Source organism: Pongo pygmaeus, chromosome 19 (genome assembly GCF_028885625.2).
Source record: "Pongo pygmaeus isolate AG05252 chromosome 19, NHGRI_mPonPyg2-v2.0_pri, whole genome shotgun sequence".
Classification (NCBI taxonomy): Eukaryota; Metazoa; Chordata; class Mammalia; order Primates; family Hominidae; genus Pongo; species Pongo pygmaeus.
The window spans coordinates 62,991,565-63,014,152 of record NC_072392.2 but is presented as its reverse complement, the minus strand read 5'-3'; the positions used below and the strand labels follow the sequence as shown (position 1 = coordinate 63,014,152).

The 22,588-nt window shown below is 41.0% G+C and overlaps 2 protein-coding genes across 2 annotated transcripts in view; one reads left to right on the top strand and one right to left on the bottom strand.

Annotated features, from left to right (window-relative positions):
* Nucleotides 1-22,588, top strand: part of PCTP (phosphatidylcholine transfer protein) — a 204,314-nt gene that overhangs the window by 60,558 nt on the left and 121,168 nt on the right. The gene's annotated exons all lie outside the window — the stretch shown is intronic.
* On the bottom strand, nt 7,107-13,044 carry TMEM100 (transmembrane protein 100). The gene is made up of 3 exons (XM_054457200.2): nt 12,971-13,044; nt 10,102-10,212; nt 7,107-8,621 (listed from the first exon to the last, which is right to left on the bottom strand). Exon 3 carries the CDS (start codon nt 8,556-8,558, stop codon nt 8,154-8,156), a length of 405 nt encoding a protein of 134 aa, XP_054313175.1. The 5' UTR covers nt 8,559-8,621; nt 10,102-10,212; nt 12,971-13,044; the 3' UTR covers nt 7,107-8,153.

The window sequence follows — 22,588 nt, the reverse complement described above, 5'->3', positions numbered from 1 at the left end:
AAAAATGAGGATAACATTTTATAGAGCGTCTGGAAGGCATCAGCAAGGCAATGCAAGTGAAAATGCTATGTCCACCTTAAAGCACCAGGCAAATGCTAATTGGCCCTCTATTAGGTAGTTTGATAGCATCAAAGTTATTTTTTAGCTATATAAATTTGGATATAGATATGCTGAACACAAACAACCTTTGGTTTGGCCAGAAAAATTGATCTATGCGTGGATTTGAATTTTCTCTCAGTATTTGCAATTTATTTTTTTTCTAGACTTTACTATGAGCTTAAGTATTTGCAATTTCGCTCATGACATAAGCTGCTGTTTTTCTATTAATGTCATATTTGACTGATTTTTCTTGTAGCTTCTGTAGTTACATATGTCACACAGATTCACTCAAAGCATATGTCAACTTTGAGACAGACAGTAATCCTACCTAATGTATTGAGTAGCAGGCATTGCCATAAGCACTTTGTAGCTATTAACTCAATTAGTAATTACTACAACCCTGTTACAAACCAACATTATTCCCATTTTGTTAATGAGGAAACTGAGGCAGAGAGAAACTGACTTGTGCAGAGATACACAAGTAGTAAGTGATAAAGCTGGATTCCAAGCCCAGGTACTTTAACCACAGGGCTATCGTGTCTTTAGGAAGATAGTATATGATATGATGATGAGGAGAAAGATTTTAGTTATAATAATTTTTTTTATGAATGATCCCCAAGTGCTTGTGCAATATAAGAACCTGAACATTTGGCTGGGCACAGTGGCTCACGCCTATAATCCCAGCACTTTGGGAGGCCGAGGTGGTCAGATCACTTGAGGTCAGGAATTCGAGGACAGCCTGGCCAACATAGCAAAATCCCGTGTCTACTAAAAATACAAAAATTAGCTGGGTGTGGTGGTAGGTGCCTGTAATCCCAGCTACCTGGGAGGCTGAGGCAGGAGAATCACTTGAACCTGGGAGGCAGAGATTGCAGTGAGCTGAGATGGCATCATTGCACTCCAGCCTGGGGGACAGAGTAAGACTCTGTCTCAAAAAAAAAAAAAACCTGAACATTTGATTATCTGATTATAGGTTTGAGCTCTATGGATATTGGAGTTATTTAACCCCTTTGCTTGGACAGAATTTTGCGGTTGATAGATATCCTTAACAAATTCTTTAATTTTCGCCCAGTGAGGTGGAGAGACTGAAGGCTAGCTCTCACCATCACCTTTCGGTGTTCACTCATGGTGCTCCCTCTGTGAGTGCTCCTGATTGCTCCTCCTCAATTCCCATCACCTGGTTAACTCCTTTGTCTGTCCTGGGCTTATCAAGTCACCACCTGCAGGAAGCCTTCTTTGATTTCCCCTGACATGTGTTACGGTTTCCAGATATGCACTTCCTTCGCACTGTGCATCTAGTGGCAGGCTGAGGCTGGCTTATAGTCTGAATCGTGAATTTTCCGCAAGGGAAACTCAAGGAGGATGAGAATGAAAGCATCAGCCGTATCTTTGGTGGCAGAAGATGTGGCTGGGGTCCTGAGCCTCATGAGACTCAGGAGACAGTGTTTTGATATTTGTTAAATGCTACAAATATATGGAGGTTGTCAGAAAAAGTCCTGGCTTCAGATGGCAAATCATTCCATAATAATCTCTAATTTTAGTCCGGGTTTCTCAAAACTGTTGCTGACCTTACTCTTTTTTTTTTTTTTTTTTTTTTGCTCTTTCATCCAGGCTGGAGTGCAGCAGTGTGATCTCGGCTCACTGCAACCTGTGCCTTCTGATTTCAAGTGATTCTCCTGCCTCAGCCTCCTGAGTAGCTGGGATTACAGGCACCCGCCACCACACCCGGCTAATTTTCTTGTATTTTTAGTACAGACTGGGTTTCACCATGTTTGCCAGGCTGGTCTCGAGCTCCTGACCTTGTGATCCACCTGTCTCAGTCTCCCAAAGTGCTGGGATTACAGGCGTGAGCCACTCCACCTGGCTCCACTCTTTAGCTTAGACGCCTGAGACTGTGTTGCTCAGCTTCTACTTGAGACATTCCTTCAAGAACCAGGTACTGACAGTTTACTGTGTACCAGGCAGGATAGGCAGTGTGGCTAAGTGAGTGGGTTCTGGATTTTGAACTCAGGCCCTAAGGTGTGCTCACTATGTGATCTCAATTAATTGGATTCATCTGTGTCTCAGTTTCCTTATCTGTGAAATGAAGACAATAATGGTATCTATTTCACTAGGCTGCTGTGAGGATCAAATGAGATTTTCCATGTGGAGCTCAGAATATGACCTCTGGAGCATAATGGATGCTTGATAAATGCTGAAGCTAGGACTGCGATGACTTAAACTTCCAGTCTCTAGTTTGGTTTCCTGATCTCCAGAGCACTTCCCAAGAATTTCTCTCTCACTGCTTTGTTCCTCCAAAGTCCAAATCTAAATCCTACTTTCCCATTCCAAATCCTTCTCCTATCTCTAACTTGCTCTGCTGTATCAAGCCCACATTCTCGTGCTACGTCTCCTTTCTCAATACTTTAAAAGCAGATGTTACACCCATAAAAATGGCTAAAATGAAAAAAGATGAAAAATACTAAAAAATGGCTGAAGATGTAGTGCATCCAGACTCTGAAGAGTGCTGGCAGGAGAGTACACTGACTCAACCACTTTGGAAAACTTTCTGGCGATAAGGCTGAACACATAGTGTCCTTTAATCCAGGAATTCCACACCTAGGTCTGCCCTCAACAGAAACATGCACATACGTACATCAAAAATCATGTAGAAGAAATTTCGTCATAGCACAATATTAGCTACCTACTGCTGTAAAACATATTACCCCCAAACTTAGCAACTTAAAACAACAGACATTTATTATCTCACAGTTTCTGTGGGTGACGAATCTGGGAATAACTTAGCTGGGTTCAGGGCCAAGGTACCTGTTAGGTACGGCAGGCACCAGGCCTAGGGCCCACGATGCTTGTTAGTACAATTTCCTCCTTCCAGTGAGTGAGATACTTCCTTTGTATTGTAATGGAGGAAGGGGCCCACAAAGACAAAAGTGTGTAGGTCCCATAAAGTCACCGTGCAGCCCTGGCTGGATGGGTTTCTCATGAGTTCTGTCAAGCTGTCATCCGGGAACACAGTCCTTGGAAGGCTCCCCTGGGAAAAGATCCACTTCTATGCTCACTCAGGTAGTGGCTGGCAGTTCTTAGTTCTTCTCTAGTTGTTGGCTGGAGACCTCAGTTTCTCACCACATGGGCCCCTCCATGGCTGCCTGAGTGTCCTCAGGACATGGTAGATGGCTTCCCTCAGAGAAAGAGGGAGAGAGGGAGAGTGGGAGCAATCAAAAGAGAGAAAAACCAAGATGTCTTTTATAACCTAATCCTGGAAGTCAACTACTGTCCCTTCTGCCATATTCTATTGTTTACACAAACCAACTCTGGGACAATGTGGGAGGAGGTCACAGAATCTGTGAATACCAGGAGTCCGGGATCATGCGATACCCTGTTAGAGGCTGGCTACCAAAAATACTATCTTCAGTCGTTAAAAACTAGAAACTATCCAAATGTCTATCAACAGTAGAAAGACTAAATAAATGATACTGTATTTGTACAACGGAATTCTACACAGCAATAAGAATGAACCATTTATAACTACGTACAACCATATAGATTGTAGCTCATAAACATAATGTTGCAAGAAGAAGCCAGGAACAAATAGTATACTTGATATGATTCCACTGATGCAAAGTTAAAAAAGCAGGCAACACAACTCTGGGTGTTAGAGGCCACATAGTGGTTTCGCCTGGAGAGATACTGATGGAAAGTAGATACAAAGGGAGCTTTTGGGTGCTGGCAATATTCAGTGTCTTTGTCTGGATGTTAATTCTACAAGTTTATGAAAATTAATTGAGCTGTACAGCTTTCTCTGTGTAAATTATACTTTAAAAAGAGTTTTTCAAAAGTAGATGTTGTAATACCTGTATTGTCTCCTTTTGCTAAAGAGACATTCTGGAAATGATTTTGGTTATGGCTAAGCATAAAACTGGGTGCTATAGGCCGGGCGTGGTGGCTCACACCTGTAATCCCAGCACTTTGGCAGGCTGAGGCGGGCAGATCACGAGGTCAGGAGTTGGGGACCAGCCTGACCAATATGGTGAAACCCCGTCTCTACTAAAAACACACACAAAAAATTAGCCAGGCGTGGTGGCGGGCACCTGTAGTCCCAGCTACTTAGGAGGCTGAGGCAGAAGAATCACTTGAACCCAGGAGGCGGAGGTTGCAGTGAGCCGAGATCGCGCCATTGCACTCCAGCCTGGGCGATAGAGAGAGACTCTGTCTCAAAAAAGAAAACAAACAAACAAACAAACAAAACAACTGGGTGCTATAGACTGAATGTCTGTTCCCTTCCATCCCCCAATTTATATGTTGAAATCTCATCTTTAGTGTGGTATTTGGAGGTGGGGCTTTTGGGAGTTGATTCGGTTATGAAGGTGAAATTCTCGTGAATGGGATTACCACCGTTGTAAAACAGGCCACAGAGAACTCCTTTGCCCCTTCTACCATCTGAGGGCACAGCAAGAAGGCTTCACTTATGAACCAAAGAGTGGGCCTTCCCCAGACATGGAATATACTGGCACCTTGATATTGGACTTCGCACGCAGCCTTCAGAACTGTGAGAGAGAAACATTTCTGTTGTTTATAAGCCACCCAGTCTATGGTACTTTTGTTATAGCAGCCCAAAGGCTTAAGACACTGGGACAACTACAATGTGTGGTCAACCTATTGGTCCTGGTGCTAGGCCTCGCCTGCTGTGAGATCGTAGCCGAACAGTCACTTAACCTCTCTGAATTATAGTTTCCTCAATTGTAAAGTGGAGTGAACACTTATACTCCTAGCCTCAGAGTGTGGTGAAGAATACCAGGTACAGTTGAGTGCTGTTACACTTTCGAGCACTATAATATCAAGATCTTCCAAGTTCAAAACCATAATACTTGCCTGGAGACCAGGATATCTATCGTCTATTTAACATCTCTCTCTCCTGTATTCCTCTCTTTCTCTTTAGGGATGGTGGGGGGTGGGGGGTGGAAAGTAGGTTTGAGGCTTTGTGATCTGGCTCTCTGGGGTTCATCCTTTGGCCTCTAACTTCTGTGCTATCACGTGATCTCCTTGTGCAGTTTCTCTAGACAGGATTCCCTAGATTAACCAAGAGAATAAGGTGGGGAGCAGAGCCACCACACAGCTGTGATTCTCACCTGGGCCAGAGACCAGCCGCACAGAACAAGGTTAAAAGTTGTTTCCGTGATATCTGGGTTTAGGGGGAATTCCACTAGGTGATATAGCTGGTTTCTGATATTCTAGGGAGGAGTCAGATTATCTTTTTAATACATTTATGCATGCATTTTATATGCATTCATTTATTTTCTGTCGCACCTGCATATTTGTATATAATACAACCATTTGTAAAGATAGACCTTACCCAATAAAAACATGTCATGAGATAATTGTGATAATTTGTAATCGCAATTTGGGTTTATTCTCCTCATGGGAGTTGGGGTTCACAGTGTGTAGAACTATCTCTGCGCCGTGCAGCTCTGTAACAGTATATACCTTTTAATGTGACTGGAAGCTCCCTAAACGGAGCAAGTCTTTCCCGTACTAACAGAACCCCAAGATAGCCACTGTGAAGTGGCTTAGGGAAGTGTGTAAGGGTGGGATAAATGGAGAATCTCCATCAACTCCTCACATCTAGGAGAGATTTGATCCCATTTTGGTTATTACAATTTAGATCTTTCCATAGAACTGTTTCTTTTGGGACTCAAATAGCAGCATGGGGCCCCCTGGTGGCCTGAAATAATTCATGAGTTTGCTTTTCAAGCATTTTGAAGGCCAGGTCAGGCTAGAGAAGTATAGAGAGTAAATATTCACCTCCAACTGCTGCTTACAGTGGAGGTGTAATAGAGAATGAGATGGCCTCTTTGGGGGAAAAATGAGAACTAAACTTTTTTCTTTAACGAGATTAGAATGGACTATAATTCTGGATAAACCATTCACTTTCTGATTTTTTATTCTTTGGCTCATTTAGCACCTTAATTAGGTACTTATTGAGTACTTAATCTCCGTAAGCCATTATGTTAGGCATTTCACTAGGGTTAAAAAGAGGATCTATCACACACCTCTAAGGAGCTTTGGAATAAGGATAAAACTTATGCCACCAACACGACAGAAAATAAAAGGTGCCATCAGAGAATAAAAGATGAACTCACGAAAGTGCATTTACTTTCAGGTAAAAGGGAAGACTTTCAGGAAGAGGTAGCATTTGAGCTGAGTGCTGATGAGAAGCAGGATTTGGGGAGATTAAAATCAACGAAACAATGGCACTATAAGCGAGGGAAAACACAAGTTTGGACAGACATAGAGGCAGGAAAACAAGAGTCGGGTGCAAGAATGGTGAATAGTCTATTCTGGCTAACTCATAAGGAGGTTTGGTTAGAGTGAGCATGAAAACTGGATACATCCTTTTGGATCAGACTGGAGAATCTTGAACCTTGTCTGAGTAATTTGTTCATACAGCAATGCGGCGATGGGGTGGGGGGTGGGGTTTGAGTATCTTTGCGCAGAGAAGAGGCATGTGAAGGCACAGACTCACTTGCATTGAAATGAGCACAGCCCCCTAAACTTGCATTTGGTTGGGAGGAATGTTGATCTGTACGTGACACCATCTGACCTGCAAAGTCATTTTTAGGGTGTTTCCACTTACCAAAACTACCTGAGCATGAGAGAGTAAGTAGTAAGGGCCCCAGGGCTGCTGCCATGTTTAATTAAGTTTCTGGATAGAAAGACTTTCAATGAATGTGCTATGCTAGGCTGATTTTGTTTTCCAAGTTTTAAGAAACCTTCATGCCTATCTTTTGATTCTAGTTTAAGGTGGTTTAAACTACATGAATGAGCTGTATTTCTGGCTGGAGTTACAGGGTAGAGTCCTAGCTGTGGACTAGCTCAATGTCCACTGAAGAATTCAAGCAGTAACTTTATTTGCATTGTATTAGATCTAACTGAGTAAGAAACCTGAGAATCTACATTATGCCTGGCATATAGTTTGTGCTGGCATATGTGTTAAGCAAATAATTAACAACTGATTCCACAAAAATGTAATAAACATTTAATAGCACATTATAAAGTTCCTGACCAAAGACATTGATTTCCTAATTATAATAGCACAGAACTCCTTTAGAATTTAGTAAACGTAATTAAGACTATTCAGAAGTAATGAAAAACCAACATGATAAAAACAAAAATCCTCCAGTAAAGAAGAAGGAACCTGTCCATTTGAGAGAAATACAGTTGAGAACTTGCAAATGAGACAAGGGAAGACGGCAATTTGGAACTGCAATAGAAATAACTATAGCAGAAACAACCATTTAAGAAGTTTTAGCAGCAATAAGTATTTATTATTCTGAATGAAACGTACAGTTGACTTTTATATAAAAATCATCAAAAGTGCTATATTGGATTATTTTACTATTAATTTAACCCCAACAGCATCTATTAGCTATAACTTTAATGGGTTTTTCTTTACTTCTGATACATCGTTACAACTGGCTAAAACTGTCCAATGTTAAAATATAAAAAATATTAGTTTACTCTTCAAGATAAAGTACCACCAGTGATGAGTTATTAAAAGTGAAAAATGAAAACAGATGCCAGTGAATCAATGTATTGAAAAAAATTATCACAGAATTTCATAGACATATGTGAAACCGAAGGTAATTTAGATCCTTGGTAGAACATTTTTATGATACATCTTAGGACTGTAGGTTATTTCTTTTGGAGGCAAATGTCTAGTGTGCCAGGCCTATCTTGTTATTTTCTCATCTTTTCTTGGCTACTTTACAGGGTGAACCAAATACTGTCTAATGCCATGCACTCCCATGACCCCCAAAGTGTTTAATGTAAATAGAAAGCTGATTTTTCAGTCTCAGAAATAGCCCTTAGGGTTAAGTTTGTCGTTAAAGAAGACATGAGTCATTCCTCACAAAGGAGAAGCCCCTCCACCCTCCCACCCCCATTCTTCCAGTCTGCTCCAATGCCAAGTCTGTTCTCTCCCACCATGGTTCTGGGTGAATTGGGTGACAAAGTCAGAGCACGTTTTCCAGGCCCAATGGCCCATTTGGTCGTATTCAGTCTCAAGCAAACAAGCTTCTCTGATTTGCCACGAGAGCTGTCTGACTCTCCCGTCTCTTGGCTTTCTTGCTCCTTTGTCTCACTTTCCAGCACAAGGCGCTGGAGGCTAGTAAAAAAAGTCCAGATGACAGAACAACCAGGCCAAAGATGGAGATAATGGACCCATGGGAATTGAAGCTGTAAGCCACTGCAGTGACCACGATGCCAGCAATGAAGACAACCACAGCGAAGGGGATGATGCAGCGGTAGCAGGAGAGCTCGGTACCCCCTGTAGCAGCCATCAACTGAATCTCACTGACCAGGGGGACTGTGGTGACCACAACTTCACTCTTGGGGCTCTTCTCCATCGTCGCCGCCATGTGAGCCTTTGGGGCTCCCAGGATCTCCTTGATGGGCTCTTCAGTCATTTTTACAACGTGCTTCTAAGCTGGGTTTACAGGCTGATCTGGACAGTCTCACCAGGGTGAAAGCTGTGAAGATAACAGGAGATGTCAGCTATATGTATCAGAATGAACCCTGTAAGCAGAAATGAAAAGCTGGGGAGGCACCTCCTTTCCAGGAGGCAGAGATCCATGTGAAAAGCAACTTTACTCTTTTTTTGAATTGGTTGCATTCTCTTTGCATTTAGGCAAAAAATAAGATGAAGCAGATGCATATGAAGGGAAGACAGAAAAAGCAGGAAGCACTTACAGTGTTTAATATACCCTGGCGGTCTACAAATGTTTTACAAGCTTTTCTGCTTTGTCTATTGCTTCTCCTTCCTCTGAATACATAGAAATGCCTGAATCCTAATCCAAAGATGGTCTCATTGCAGAGGAGAATACATTACAAACAATATTTCGTACTATTAATCCCAGAACTTACAGCAACTCAGACTCCACCAATCTTGCTGGGCATAACATGCATTCTTTACAAACTATCACCCATTGACTGCCCACAAAATCAATGTCAAGGCAAGTGGCCAGCAACAAGTGATGTTCTTCTCCATTGAATGACAGCCAACAAATCTTTATTGTGTTACTATTAAACACAGTGCAACCTGCTCCCTGGGATCTTTTTATTACCCATTTCATGTGGACAGTTCAGCAAAAAATTAATTGACAATGAGGTGGGGATTTGTGGTCTGAAATGTAACAATATCTTCCAATCTGCTATAAAAGAGAAAAAATAAGAAAAAAAATTCAACCCCTTCATAAGATATAATTTTGTGCTTTCTCCTGGCAAAAATAAAATCAATTATTTGAGTAATTAGCTGTCAATTCACAAATTTTCTATTAAGCTCAACACAAAATTTCGATATTATGTATACTACAACATGCAGAAACAAATAAGCATGCTAGGTTTTCAGGAAAATTTCACAACCTTCATTTTCCTCCATGCCTTTGTGTATAAAACTTGCTGCAATGACCCTTTCTAAGTATTTTGTACCTGAACATTTCAGGACAAAGCTTGAGACTTTTGATCAAAAGTATCTGCTTGAAATGCTGTCTACGAGAAATCAGTGAAAACTCGTCTGCTGCTCAGACATGGTTGAGTCACTGCCTTCCATTCTCAAAAAGCTGTCTAGCTGCTACACAGTTGAGCCGTTGTAGTTACTGAACAAGTTTAAAGAAAGATACTTGAGATCATTTCAATGGGATTCATACTTTAAATATATTAAGCATCCACTGAAAACAAATTCAACTCCAAATCAAACCTCATTGCTTCTTCCCTGCTCTGGAAAGTCAAAATATCACTCCCTGAGCAATGAAACTAAATCTTAGAGCTGCCTACTCACATGTCATTTTGAATCACCAAATTAATTAATCACTGTTGTCCAATGACACCCTAACTTCTGGTGAGGCCAGTTAAAAGATATTTGAGATTATGTCTGAAAAAAAATCTTCACCCCAAAGCTGAGATTGAGCTAACCTGAAAATCAAGATCTGTCCCCAAATTACTTACACTCACCTCGGAGAGAGGCAATCCATTACCAGAGTAACCACTTGACTTGAAAAAGAAGAAACAGCAACGCTTGAGCCTCTTCGTCCAACTTCTGGGAAAGAGCCTCTAACAGCAAGGCTGTCAATAAAACAATAGGTTAGGGATCTCTTCTGGGGAAAGGAAAAGATGTAAAAATATTTTACTATAGGGTCTGATCTGGTTTGGGATCCTGGAGTTCCTGCTTCTTTCAGGCTACCTCTGTTCCTAAATGACGCTTGTCTTTCCCTCCCTCTCTCTTTTTATTCCCTCCCCCTCGGGTTTGCCCCTCCCTAACATTTTTTTTTTTCCCTTCGTTCTTTTCCTTGCCAGCAGATTCTGAGTTTTGGCTTCCCCCAACTTTGCTCAGTGACATGATAAGTCCGAATCATTTCTACAGATTCCCCAGAGACAGGAGCCAGCTTTTACTTTTCTCTTGCAGCATTTACTAAGCGGACTGCTTTGTGAATTTGAATGACTCATTTTTTCCCCCCGCCGACCTCCAGATCTTCCTCCTGTCCATCAGGCATTTTTATAAGAAAATCCCAGAGTCAGCGTTGCAGACCCGGCTGAGGGGACAGAGCTGAGGGGACAGACACTCTAAGGTGGCAGAAACAGCTGTGAAGTCATCAGGCAGCTGAATTCAGTCTCTAAGCCAGCAAAAACCCATGTTCCTAGGTTTTCCCATTATTCTTTATACGTGCGTGATAGTCATCTGAAGCTTAAAACCCCACTTGTTCAGGGTTAATTCATTTAGGAATGAGGGCAGGAGGCACAAATGTTTGTGGTTAAGGGGGAAAGCCAGTTATATTGATTTAGACATGATTGTTTACTGCTTTTGCAAGGAGGTAACTTTAGCAGCACCAAGATTATCATCATCATGATAATTGCTACCATTTTTAGAGCACCTACTCTGGACATGGCACAATATTAAGAAATGTCACATATTAACATTAATTCTCACTAGTTCATAAATGAGGAAACAGGCTCAGAGAGGTTAAGTAATTTAACAAAGATCACCCAGTAACAGAGAAACCCTTGGTTTGAACCCTAATCTTTAATGGATATATATATCATTTGGGGAGATTGTTAAATTTAGATTCTGATTCAGTAAGTCTGTAACAAGCTCTCTACCTATGTTGAGACCTCTGTTCCTTGGCCCACTTTAAGGATCAAGGTATTTTAAACATTCAAACATGTACAACTTGACACATAATACACTCAAACAATAAAGTTAAACATCTATTTCCCACCCCATAAACCTATAAGTGACTTTATAGGTTTATGCTTTCTTACAGACAAACTGAAATTTTTAAAACCTTGAAATATATAAAGCCCAAGATTGTCTTTTTGAGGAGAAAAGATAATACTGGGAGCTCATCCTACACTTTGTAGTTAAAAGTTTACATCCTCCATTTTTTCATCTGCACAAGTGTTAATAACCCCTTCTAATTAATACTGTGAACCACAAATCCAAATTAACTCTTGGAAGAGATTTGTTTTCCATCTTTCTCTCAAATTGTTAGATTTCTCTAATAGCTGGCAAAGGGCTTGGATGTTCTCAAACATCTCGCCTCTCCTCTACCACAGCACACTCTCTCCAGCCTTGCCTTGTAGCAATACCCTGATGACTTGTTACAAAAAGAGAGGGACCAGAAGTTGTTTATTCTGAAATGAAAGCCAGAGAGAGGGTTATGTCCTTATAAAAAATAAAGTTGAAAAGTCCCTGAGGTTTGGGGGAGTCACGGCAAGTACCTGGAGGCCTTGGTCACCATGATCCTCACACTTTAAAAATGTCAGACCTAAAGAGACAGCTTTCATGCCTGAGGAGTACTGTCACTTGGTGTTGAGGGTCAGGAATACTTAGAAGCAGGGCATTTCAGAACTTGCCAAAGTTGCCCCCAGAAGATGATGCGATGGGGGCCACTGGCTACGTGCAATGGAGGTTCTTGAGAAGCTCCTTAACAGAGCTGTCTTCTCACCTGCAAACTCTGGCCCTTGAGGGCAATTCCTCTCTATTTTCTAGTACCACTTTGCCTGCAAGATAGCCCAATAACTGCACTGAAGCTCTGAATATCACCTTATTCTGTTGAAAAGCATGCTTTCCTGTTACCAAAGCTAAAGATACAAACATTGAACTTCTAGAGAGAGGACAATGGCACCTTTTTTTATGGTAAGCCCTTGACTGAGTCTATAATGAGGCACAGTGAGTGTCTGTGCCCTGGGAGCATGACTCTGTCATCACTTCCAATACCAAAGCTTTCTTCAACCTTGACAGGCTCAGGTGCCTCATTCACACAAATGCTCCTCCACAGGGTGTGTGCACCTGCCTTGATACACAGGTACACATCTGTAGACTCTGAGTAGACAACTGATTATTTGTATGTTAAATTCAAAGAGGTAGAAAGTTTTGGTATAAAGCAGACATTGTATCAGAAGAATAGAAGCCTGTCATCCTAACCACTGACACACGCAGCTTTAACTGACTTTACTCTTCAAATTGAAATTCAAAGAGAATTCCTAGTGATCTATGCCTGTTGTTTCTGAATGTTTATTCCTCCTTCCACTCTGTGTCTACAAGGTATTAAACACCCCTGGGCATCCTTTGGGGACACCTGGCCCCAAATGCAAAATTTCATCCACAACGCAACCAGCCCTATTTCTGCGAGCCCTCTATTTTCACAAAGAAGAGGAAATCTCTCTAGTTCTTTCTAAAGCACATGGCTTTAGGAGACTCCTTTAAGTTTGGAGAACTTTTCTCAAAGCCTCCAATGCATGAATTATATCTATGCCCCTAACCCCCATAGACATTCAACATTTCCTCCCCAGATCTTTCAAAAAGCAAAGCAAAGATCCTTACCTTTCCCAGCCAGAGTTAGACTGAGACAGCTGCCTGCCCTGCCAAGAGCAACCCAGAGAGGGGGATGCAAATCACCACATTAGGGACCGTAAACAAAGTACTCAGCAAGGCTTAAACACAATTAAGGGACCGGAGACAATTTGGTGAGAGGAAATCCCTTAAATGCTGCTGGATTTTACTCTGTTGTCCTCCATGAAAATGTAACCCATATATTTGTGTGTGTGTGCGTGTGTATATATATTTATAGAGAGAGAGAGAAAAAAGGCATCAAGTTTGAGAAGAATATCTTCCTTCACTTTTCTCTTTTTAAATCTTTATTCAGGCACTAATTTGCAAGGTTTTTCCTATCCAAAGCCCCCGTTCTGATGCTCTCCCTCTGTGAATCAGAACCTGCAGAAAAGAATTTGTAATCTTTGCTCTACATTTCCAAGGGAGTATGGGGTTGGAAAGTGTGTATGTAGGGGAAGGGGACCATAAACTATCCTCTTTCACCATAACATGCAGGTAATAAAAGGAGTACAAGGAAGATAAGGATTAGTGGTGAAAATGGCATTTGGTGCCTGAGTGGACCCTCTCCCTAATGTCAGAGGAGTGGTCCTATTGGTGCTCTTCATCAGAGGATGTCAAGGCACCATAGAATTTATGTTATACTGAAAAATCACACCTCCGAGGTGACCTTCCACCAAAGGCATTGTAAACGGCAGAGCTGGGAACATTTGCTGTTCCAGAGAGAATGCCCCAAATTGCAAAAATCTCATTTTTTTTTTTTAGAAACAAAATGAAAGACAAAGTTACTTAGGGGAGAGGGGTCTGGAAGTGGATGAGGGCAGGGAACATGGTGGGTACTATGACAGAGAGGTCATTTTGCCCATTTCCCTAAAGTGGAAGCCAAAGATTCAGGCTCTAAGGTTGCAAAAGGTGATGTTTTGATTTTCCCATTGAGTTTATGCTGTTGAAGACCTGGCAATTTCTCCTCTAGGAACACATGAAGTTTGCATTTTGTGAAGCATGCCCCCATGTGCATTTGATTACTCGCCTGTCTTTATTTCCAATTTGCTTTTGTTTGGTGTGTTTGAGCTGGCTAATTTCCAGCAGCCTTGAGGATGCCAGTTCCTCTTGGCCTTTTGTCCAATCACCACATGCCTTTGATCTCAGTCATCACCCAGTCCAATTGGATGCAGGGAGATTTGGGAAGCTGGCCAGGTTTTCTCCTCTCTAATGCTTCTTTTAAGGGTGTGCCTGCATTTATGTTCTGAAATCATGGACATTTTGGAAAGTGATCTGTGCTTCTGTGTTCATTTTGGATAGCAGGTCATGTTATTATTCCCCCTTTTCTTTTTTTCTCCTCCAAAGCACTTTTCTTTGAGGTCTAGGACGTTAAATAGAGAGCTCTGATAGTACCAAGAGGAACAATGAATGTGCCTTAGATATAAATCTGTATTTTACTAATTGGTGGTCAATTTCTAGGTATGGGAATCTCATAAGATCCATTTGAATATAGAAAGGGAAACATACATCTTTTAGATGCACATTGCAATCTCCATTCTCTTACCCCATTTTGTTCTGAGTAACTATGAAAGGTCACATAAACATAAAAAAATAGAGCTGAGTAAATAATCTCTCACTTCAACAATAACTAATTACCATTCTGGCCTCAGATGAGAATTGATTTTCTTGTCTCAAAATCAGAATATACACCGAAACTCCTGTCATCTTGATACAACCCCATAAATTTTGCATAGCATTTTATGTTTATGTACATTATTCTTTGGAGGCCAAAGATGAGGAAGCCCAAATTTCGAGATTTACCTCAAAATGGGCTGACACTTTCTTTCCTAAGTAAAATGCACACTCCTAGGGTCAGCCTCCCTTAGTGAGTGAGCTAAGGGTCACATATTCTGGGGCTTGCAGGAAACACACCATACTTGTTTTTTTTTCAGGGAGGAGAAGGGAAGGGATCACAATGACTTCACCCCTTTGCCACTCCTCCCTATACCTGATAGCATGGAGCCCTTTGATGCCTGTTTACAGGAGAAATCTCCCCCTAGGCTCTGGTGCCAAATATCACTTTTGTTGGTCATAAAATGATGTACATAAACATTGTGTGGCACCCAGTCGACTCCTAATCAGTGTACAATTTCTAGGCTTCGACACCAATCTGGTACTGGAAATTGGAAATCACCTTGCAACATGTAAAGTGTCCTAAAAACTGATAATCAATGGTGTCTCTGTAAGGGTCAGTTAGCTTTTCCCCATTCCATAGTCACAGAGCAGAATATACCTACTGACCGGATTAGCCTTGTCCCAGTTAGGTAGCACTGGCCTTAAAATGACTGGCTCAGGATGGGCTCATCAGTGCTGGCCTCCTCCAAATAATTGAAAGTACAGTTTAAATCATAGGTTTTAAGTTGCAGGCTTGGTAAGAGGAGCATGGAGGATATTTTTCACAAATCACTTTTTAATTCTCTATTTTGCTGAGAAAGAAATGGAGAGGGGAAAAAAAGAAATGGAGGTTCAGAGACTGGCCCTGTTTCTGGGTTTAACTCCAGAACCTGGGCTCCTTCCTTCCGAACTGACCCACACAATGTGCTCAGTTTGAAGAGGAAAGGGACACAATAACTCAAGCATCTAACATGCACTACCCATAACACAGTCATCTCTCAGGTATTTGTATTTTATTTATAGAAAAAGTGGCAGAGCCAGGTTTCAAATCTAGGTACCTCCTTCTTCTTCTATGTTGTGTTGTGAGGAATTGATTTTTAAAATTAGATTATGTACATTTTCCTAAGTTTAGTTTAAGTCTCATTTTCTTTGGTTCAGGGTGATATACTCTCACTAGATTTAGTTTGGGAAAAGTGCTCTGAAAAGGGGTGCCTGCTGCTTCTAGAATGATTAAGCCATGTATTTTTCCTTGTATACATCTGAGCATTAAAATAGAGCTGCACTACTAAGCAGATTTGGGTAGGTTAGAGGCCAGGACAGACATAGACCTGGTACCTGCGGAATCTGTGGAAGATGCCATAGCAGTCAGGCCACTTCAAAAGTCACCCAGGCCATTCCTCTGCCTTCAGGAGCATTTTAGTTCCTGTGCTCCTTTGGGTGCCAGGAACTTGCTAAATGCTCTAGCTGAGCAGATGCAAGACAGTGGGCAAAGCATGGTCTCTGCTTTCATGGAGTTTACCATCCAGAACAGGAAAGTCACAGGGACACCAACATGGGTAATCCTTTTCTAGAAGGAATAACAAACGGCTGTGAGAGGCCCAGGGAAGATGAAATCAATTCAGACCCAGGGGTGTGTGTGTGTAGGGGGTAGGGGGTGGTGGAGGTTGGAATCTTTGTGGCACACAGGCGTTTAACATTATAAATAGAAAAGGAAAGAACATGATTCTAGGTGGAAGAAACAGCCTGTATTCAAGCATAGCTTTGAAAAGTGCAAGTCTTCTGCAAAGAGCACTGAGTAGCTTGTTTGGCAGAATTTTAAAGAGCACAGGGCAGGCAGAGAGCAGTCAAAATAAGACCGGAAATAGTTTATGGTCGGATTATCGCCTCGATGGCGAGTTTGGACTTTATTTTGAGAGCAATGTGGTTTTGAACAGGATTGCACAGTCATCTCTGTGCATTATAAACAGTAGCCTGACTTCATAGAGTGTTGGGATGTCCTAGGGAAAGTCAATATGGGGAAGAGGGAAAGCAGGTTGAAACACCAGTTGGGATGCCTCTGTGATTGTCCAGGTAAGAGGCAATGGGCACCTGACATTGGCAAACGAGGACAGATAGGAAATCACTGCCATGGTAGAATCAGCAAAACTCAGCAATGAATTTCAAGTGGGGAAAGTTATCAAGGGAGAGGAGTTTGTAAGGTTTTGAACTAAGTAATTAATAGCTTGAGGTTGCTGTGAGCAGAAATAGGTCAGGACAAGGAGTAGATGTGGGGTGAGGAATATGTGATAATTTTGTTAGCATAGCTATTCACGTCTCCGGTGGAGAGGCAAATGCTAGAGAAGGTTGGCATTACTGCCTAACTAGTAAGTTATGATGCATTGTGTGAACTGTCAAAAAATTCTGTCATAGGCTCACAAATAAAATTTCCAGTAAAGTTACGAATAATTTTATAATTCACTTCATTCCATATGCATATGCACACACACACAATTACTGACACACATACGATATGTACGCATAGGATGTGAATAGCTAATGTTTTGCATGGAATAAAAAAATGTAAGAATTCCAATTTGAGACTTTATTTTTACTGACCATACGCAAAGAATTTATTGATTATACGTTCAATTTTAAATTCCTTGAAAATAAGAACATAACTATGCAATTCTTTTTTACAGTGTTAGACATTATTTTAAAATAAGCACTACATAGATATTTTCTGGTAATGAAAATATTTTCTCCAGTGGTTACTACTCTAAGGTACTACTCATGAAGAAGGAATATATAGAAGGTTCTTGTCTCACCACTTCACATATGGAGAAACGCTTTTGCCTTACTAAGAACTAATTTTATGTTGCCCCCATGAGTGAATGCTTTAAAAAAATAGCAATCCAAATCCACTACAGATTTATTTTGAAATGTCCTGTTTTGGGCCTCATGCAATGGAAGCAAACCTTTATGTTGAGGGGTTTACCATGATCATGTTGGTTGGGAAATCATCTGTCAGTTCCTCAAGGACATTATCATCAACTTTGCATGCTTAGAAAGTCATTGCCAAATAAGTCAATGAATAAATAAAATAATGACTCTACATTGAAATCGGATGTAAATTTAAAACTTAGATAATTATTTAAATGGATTATTTTAAGGTACCCAGATATTTAGTGCTAAGTACATTAATTATTCCTTATCATTATAATGATAAATATTAATTTATAAATGAATAGTAATTATAATAATTATTCGATTACATTTGGAAAACGGTGCCTAGGACTAGAACCAAAGTCTGATTGATGCCAAAGCATGTCTTCCTAATCCCTGTGGAATATTGTTTCTGTGTTCAAACGATGGCATGCTTTCTGTAGCTCATAAGCAGTAAACTTGCCTTCAAATGATCTCTTGGGTTTTAAAATGATTGCTTCACCAGAAAAAAAAAAGATACCATTGCCTTCCCACAGTAGTGGGATATTATACCTCTGTAGTGTTATATTAATTGAGGATAGAACTAGCTCAACAAATCTTTTGGGAGCATTTTTATCCTCTTAAAAAGTCTTTGATATTCACGATGTGTGTGGGTAGTAGGAAACAGAACAATTTGCCCAGCTAAACTGAGTTCAAAATAGAACTGTTTATCTTATGAACTTATCTTATGGAACAATGCAGAGAACAGATCTCTTGCTCTCTTTCTTTAGATAAAATTTTTAAAGTCTCATTTTGTAAAGGAGACAGAAGTTTGCTGTCTCCTTCTTGTTTACTTAAATAAACTATACAGGAAACAGGCATTATTGTCTTTGAAAAAGCACGTAAAAACTTGGTAAAACCAATGATCCCCAGAGAGTACACAGCCCCAGAATGAGAACATGATGTTTCTTCCATCAGGGCACACAGAAGGGCACCGAGTCTACTTTGAATTCCAACTGTACATTTGTACCCAGTTAATGAATCTGCTGTTGATAACTTTGGATGACGTCCAGTATGATGGACTCAGTAGTCTCAGGGAAACCTTGCTTCCCTGATTTATTTCTTGCTATTTATTTTCTAAGTTTAACTTAGTTTGCAAAACTTTCTTTACAGCACTGATAGGGCTTGATTACCTTTTTTTTACAGCGCTAATAGGGCTTGATCATCTTTTTTCTAGAATCTAGATTATAGCGTGAGGTTTTGGATCGCTTCCACAATAAAATGAACATTTCTGACTCTCCAATATTGTTGTGCGATTAAAATTAACCATTAACTGAAAGTCGAGAAACTTGAGTTTCATTCTTTTCCTCTTTGTGGCTTGGGCAAGTCACCCAACTTCTGAGTGCCCTATTGTCAGATCTCAGGATTCCATCTGTAGATACTTTATTATTCTTTTCTTAGAAAAAAAAATCCTATCTGGGCTCAGAATATCAGAGAACTGATACAAGACAACTTGGGGAAATAGCTAACACTACTACCCAAGCTACCAGAACAGCTGTAGGAAGCCTCTTTTTTAAAAAAAATATTCCCTGATGCAACATCTGTCAGCAAAGCCACTGACCTTTTACTGTGGATATTCATCTATTTCCATGTGAAGAGAGTCACAGGCGTCTGGCTCAGGGACTGACTGCAGCACAAAGGTTTTCTTCAGTCCCGATCAGAAATTCTAGGTTTTCACATTTGCACACTAATTTTCACTCTTTCTTACCCAAAGCCAATGCAGTAAGGAGCATGGGGTGTCCAATACCATAATAAACTGTAAACTGCATTTGAAAGGAAAGCAGCAGGGGCCAGAACTCACACTTGTGGAGCCTCACCCTGCTGTGACTGACATGACGTAAGTCGGAGACCTCGGTTCACAGTTTTATGTGACAGGACACAGGAGCAGCCAACTTTAGGGAAGACTGATAGGAAAGCCCAAGGGTGAATCTCTCTGGGAACAGGAAGCAGGTACCGCCGGACCAACAAGGCTTTTGGACAGAGGACTTTGACAGGTTTTGTAGAAGCAACTGGGCTCCCCTGAGGCTGCCAAGAGGGTGTGCTCTGATCACATGGATTGTGCATTTCCTTAGAGCACCTCCCTTCCCAGCCCACGGAATCCAGAAAGAAGCTGCTGTGCTGCTTTGTGACTTCCATCAGTGCAGTGGATTCCTTTATAAGCACACAGTTCTCATAAGCAGAGAAAAATGTAACACTGTATATTCCTCTCTTCTCTAAATTTTCTTATTTTCTTTTTGCTAAGGTTACAATCTTACCACTGTCAAATATGTCCTGTATACCAGGGAGGATTTGTGCTACCTGCCTCAGAATCACACAGGGTGCTTGGAAAAAATACAGGTTTCTGGGCTCCACCCCAGACCTACTACATTACTGCATCAGGATAGTGTGTGTGTGTGTGTGTGTGTGTGTGTGTGTGTGTGTGTGTGTGTCGAAAGGTCAGAAACTTGTGTTTTTTATCTGCGTCCACATGAAGTTTGTGATCCTCTGCTTGATGCTAATACAGCAAGCTATCAAGTTTGCAAATCCTGCCTCACCCCTCTTTAAAACCCATCCATGATTCCCCCTCATCTGAGGTCTAGAATGTCTGCATGACACACAAGTCTTCCCATGAGCTGGCCTCTCCCTTTCTTTCCAGCCTCAGCTCCAGCTTGGATCAAATTACAAATCACAAACAGCACATTATTTTATGTCTGTCATGCTTTGTTGGTCCCTACTCTTGGAGGCTCAAGATGATGTCTACTCATCTTTTCATGACTACCTCAAGCATCACCTGCTTCTAGACACCTTCCCTGGTAAGTCCTCCTCTATTTTCAGACTAGGCAGCTTGAGGTCCCTTCCCCCATGTTCCCGTAATGTTTATGCCAGTGTTTCTCAATCTGAGTACTTTTGACATTTGGGGCTGGATAATTATTTTTTGTGAGGAGCTGTCCTGTTCATTGCAGAATGTTTAGCAGCATCTCTGGCCTATACCCACTCTTTGCCAGTAGCAACCCCTGCTCTCCTGCACAGTTGTGACAACCACGAATGTCTTCAGACATTGCCAAATCACCCTGGCGTGAAAATGTTCCTGGCTGAAAATACTGCTCTGTGCTTACATGTATCATAGCCCTCAAAAAATAGTGTGGAAAGTGGCTGTTTGCTTGTTTATCTTCTCTAATCTAAAAGACTGAGAGTTTCTCAAGAGTAACGAGTGTACAAAACTAATCTTTGTGTCTCTTGCACTAAAGCACAACATCTAATGCATAGTTAGACATATAATACACATTTCTCGAGCAAAACCTTATTGATGGACTAGATGTCAGAAACCCTAGCCAATCTTGGTTGGCTCTACTGCTTGCAATGTTGTGACTGTGGAGAAATAAGTTAACAGCTCCGTGCCTCAGTTTCCCTTATTTGGAAAAAGGGGGTTAATAGTGCCTTCCTTGCATATTTGGGTCATTATGCAGGTATGGGAAAGTATAAAGTGCAGGAAGAAGCCTGGTTATAGTAATGTGACCTAAAGGTTGCTGCTCTCACGTTTGCCTTCTCTGGATAACATTGAAAGTTCAGGGCCACCCACACAATATCATCCACTTTAACAATAGCTGGAGGATTTCGTTAATGCAGAACATTATAAATGTGACAAATCTTATGGAAAATGATTGAACCTCCAGTATGGAATGAGACCAACATAATTGTTAAAAGAGTTCTCTTAACGTAATGCTGTACAGCACACCATGACTCTCCTAAAGGTCAAACGCTGTCATCCGTATCTGTTATGCCTCCTGCTAAAGACTCAACCAGGCCTAAAGGAGCCTTCTCTGCTACAAACTTGTCTGATTTTCTGTCCTTGAGGAACTGCCAATCCCATTCTTTGCACCCTCTTCTGTCCTCGTTCCTTTCTGCTCTGTGCTAGGACAGCCAGCTGCTTCCTTGCTTCCTGACTCTTAATATCAGTTATAGGAAATTAGCAGGTTTTGCATTGGGATGCCTCTCCTATTATTTATTACCTTCAAGAAGAGCTTTGTCTCTTTCTCATTGTCTCTTTCTCTGTCTCTTTCAGTCTCTCTGTATCTCTGTCTCTCTCTCTCTCTCTCTCATCTCTCTCTCTCGTTCTCTCTCTGTCTCTCTCTCTCTCTCTGATTATTTTATGACTTCCTTTTATACTTTGGCCATTCCACCACTGTTGCCTCCGTCCTATCCCAGCACTGTGGTAAGCTGATTTATATACAGTATCACTCTCCCTACTTTTACAGAAATAATTAGCTTCCAGATTGTGTTCAGCTAAGAAGGACCTCTGTTGCATGGAAATGTGGACTGTGCTTCTCCCTGCACCACCATCAACCCCCACCCCCCACCAGCTGCAGCTGGCCAGGCTTTCTTCTTAACCATTTCATGCCCCAAACACTTAGAGTAAAAAAGCACTTAAAAACTGTAACATTCTCTACAAACGTGTCCAAAAGTCCTAAACACATATATTGATAGTGCAGCAAGAAGGCTTGGAAATTATCTAATCTAGCTCTTTCACTTTAGACTTGGGAATATTGAAACCTGAAGAGGTTAAGTGACTTACTCGTTACCATTTTCTTTGCATTTCTAATCATCTCAAAAGGCAACCTGAATCATTCTGTTATCTTTTCAGTGTATCACAACTAATCTTTATTTTCCAGTCTTTCCTATACTTCATGGTCCCCTCTTTTAAGCTTAAAATAATAAGTTCCTTTTAGTATAGGCTTTGGAGATGTTTCATCTGAAAGAGGTGACAGATGTTGTTTTTAAAACACTGAGTTCTATGTATCTGTTTTTACAAGCAGCACAAGGTTTAGGGTAATTAACAAGTTTTTATTTTTTGCATATAGTTAGCTATGGGAGGATATATATCCCTGTTTAGATTTACTATGGTACATCTATTTATTTATTTTAAAATTTTATTGTGGAAGAACACAACATGAGAACTACTTAATTATTGTTGACTATATCAGAATCGAGTCAGTTTTCCATATTATCCAGTAAAGT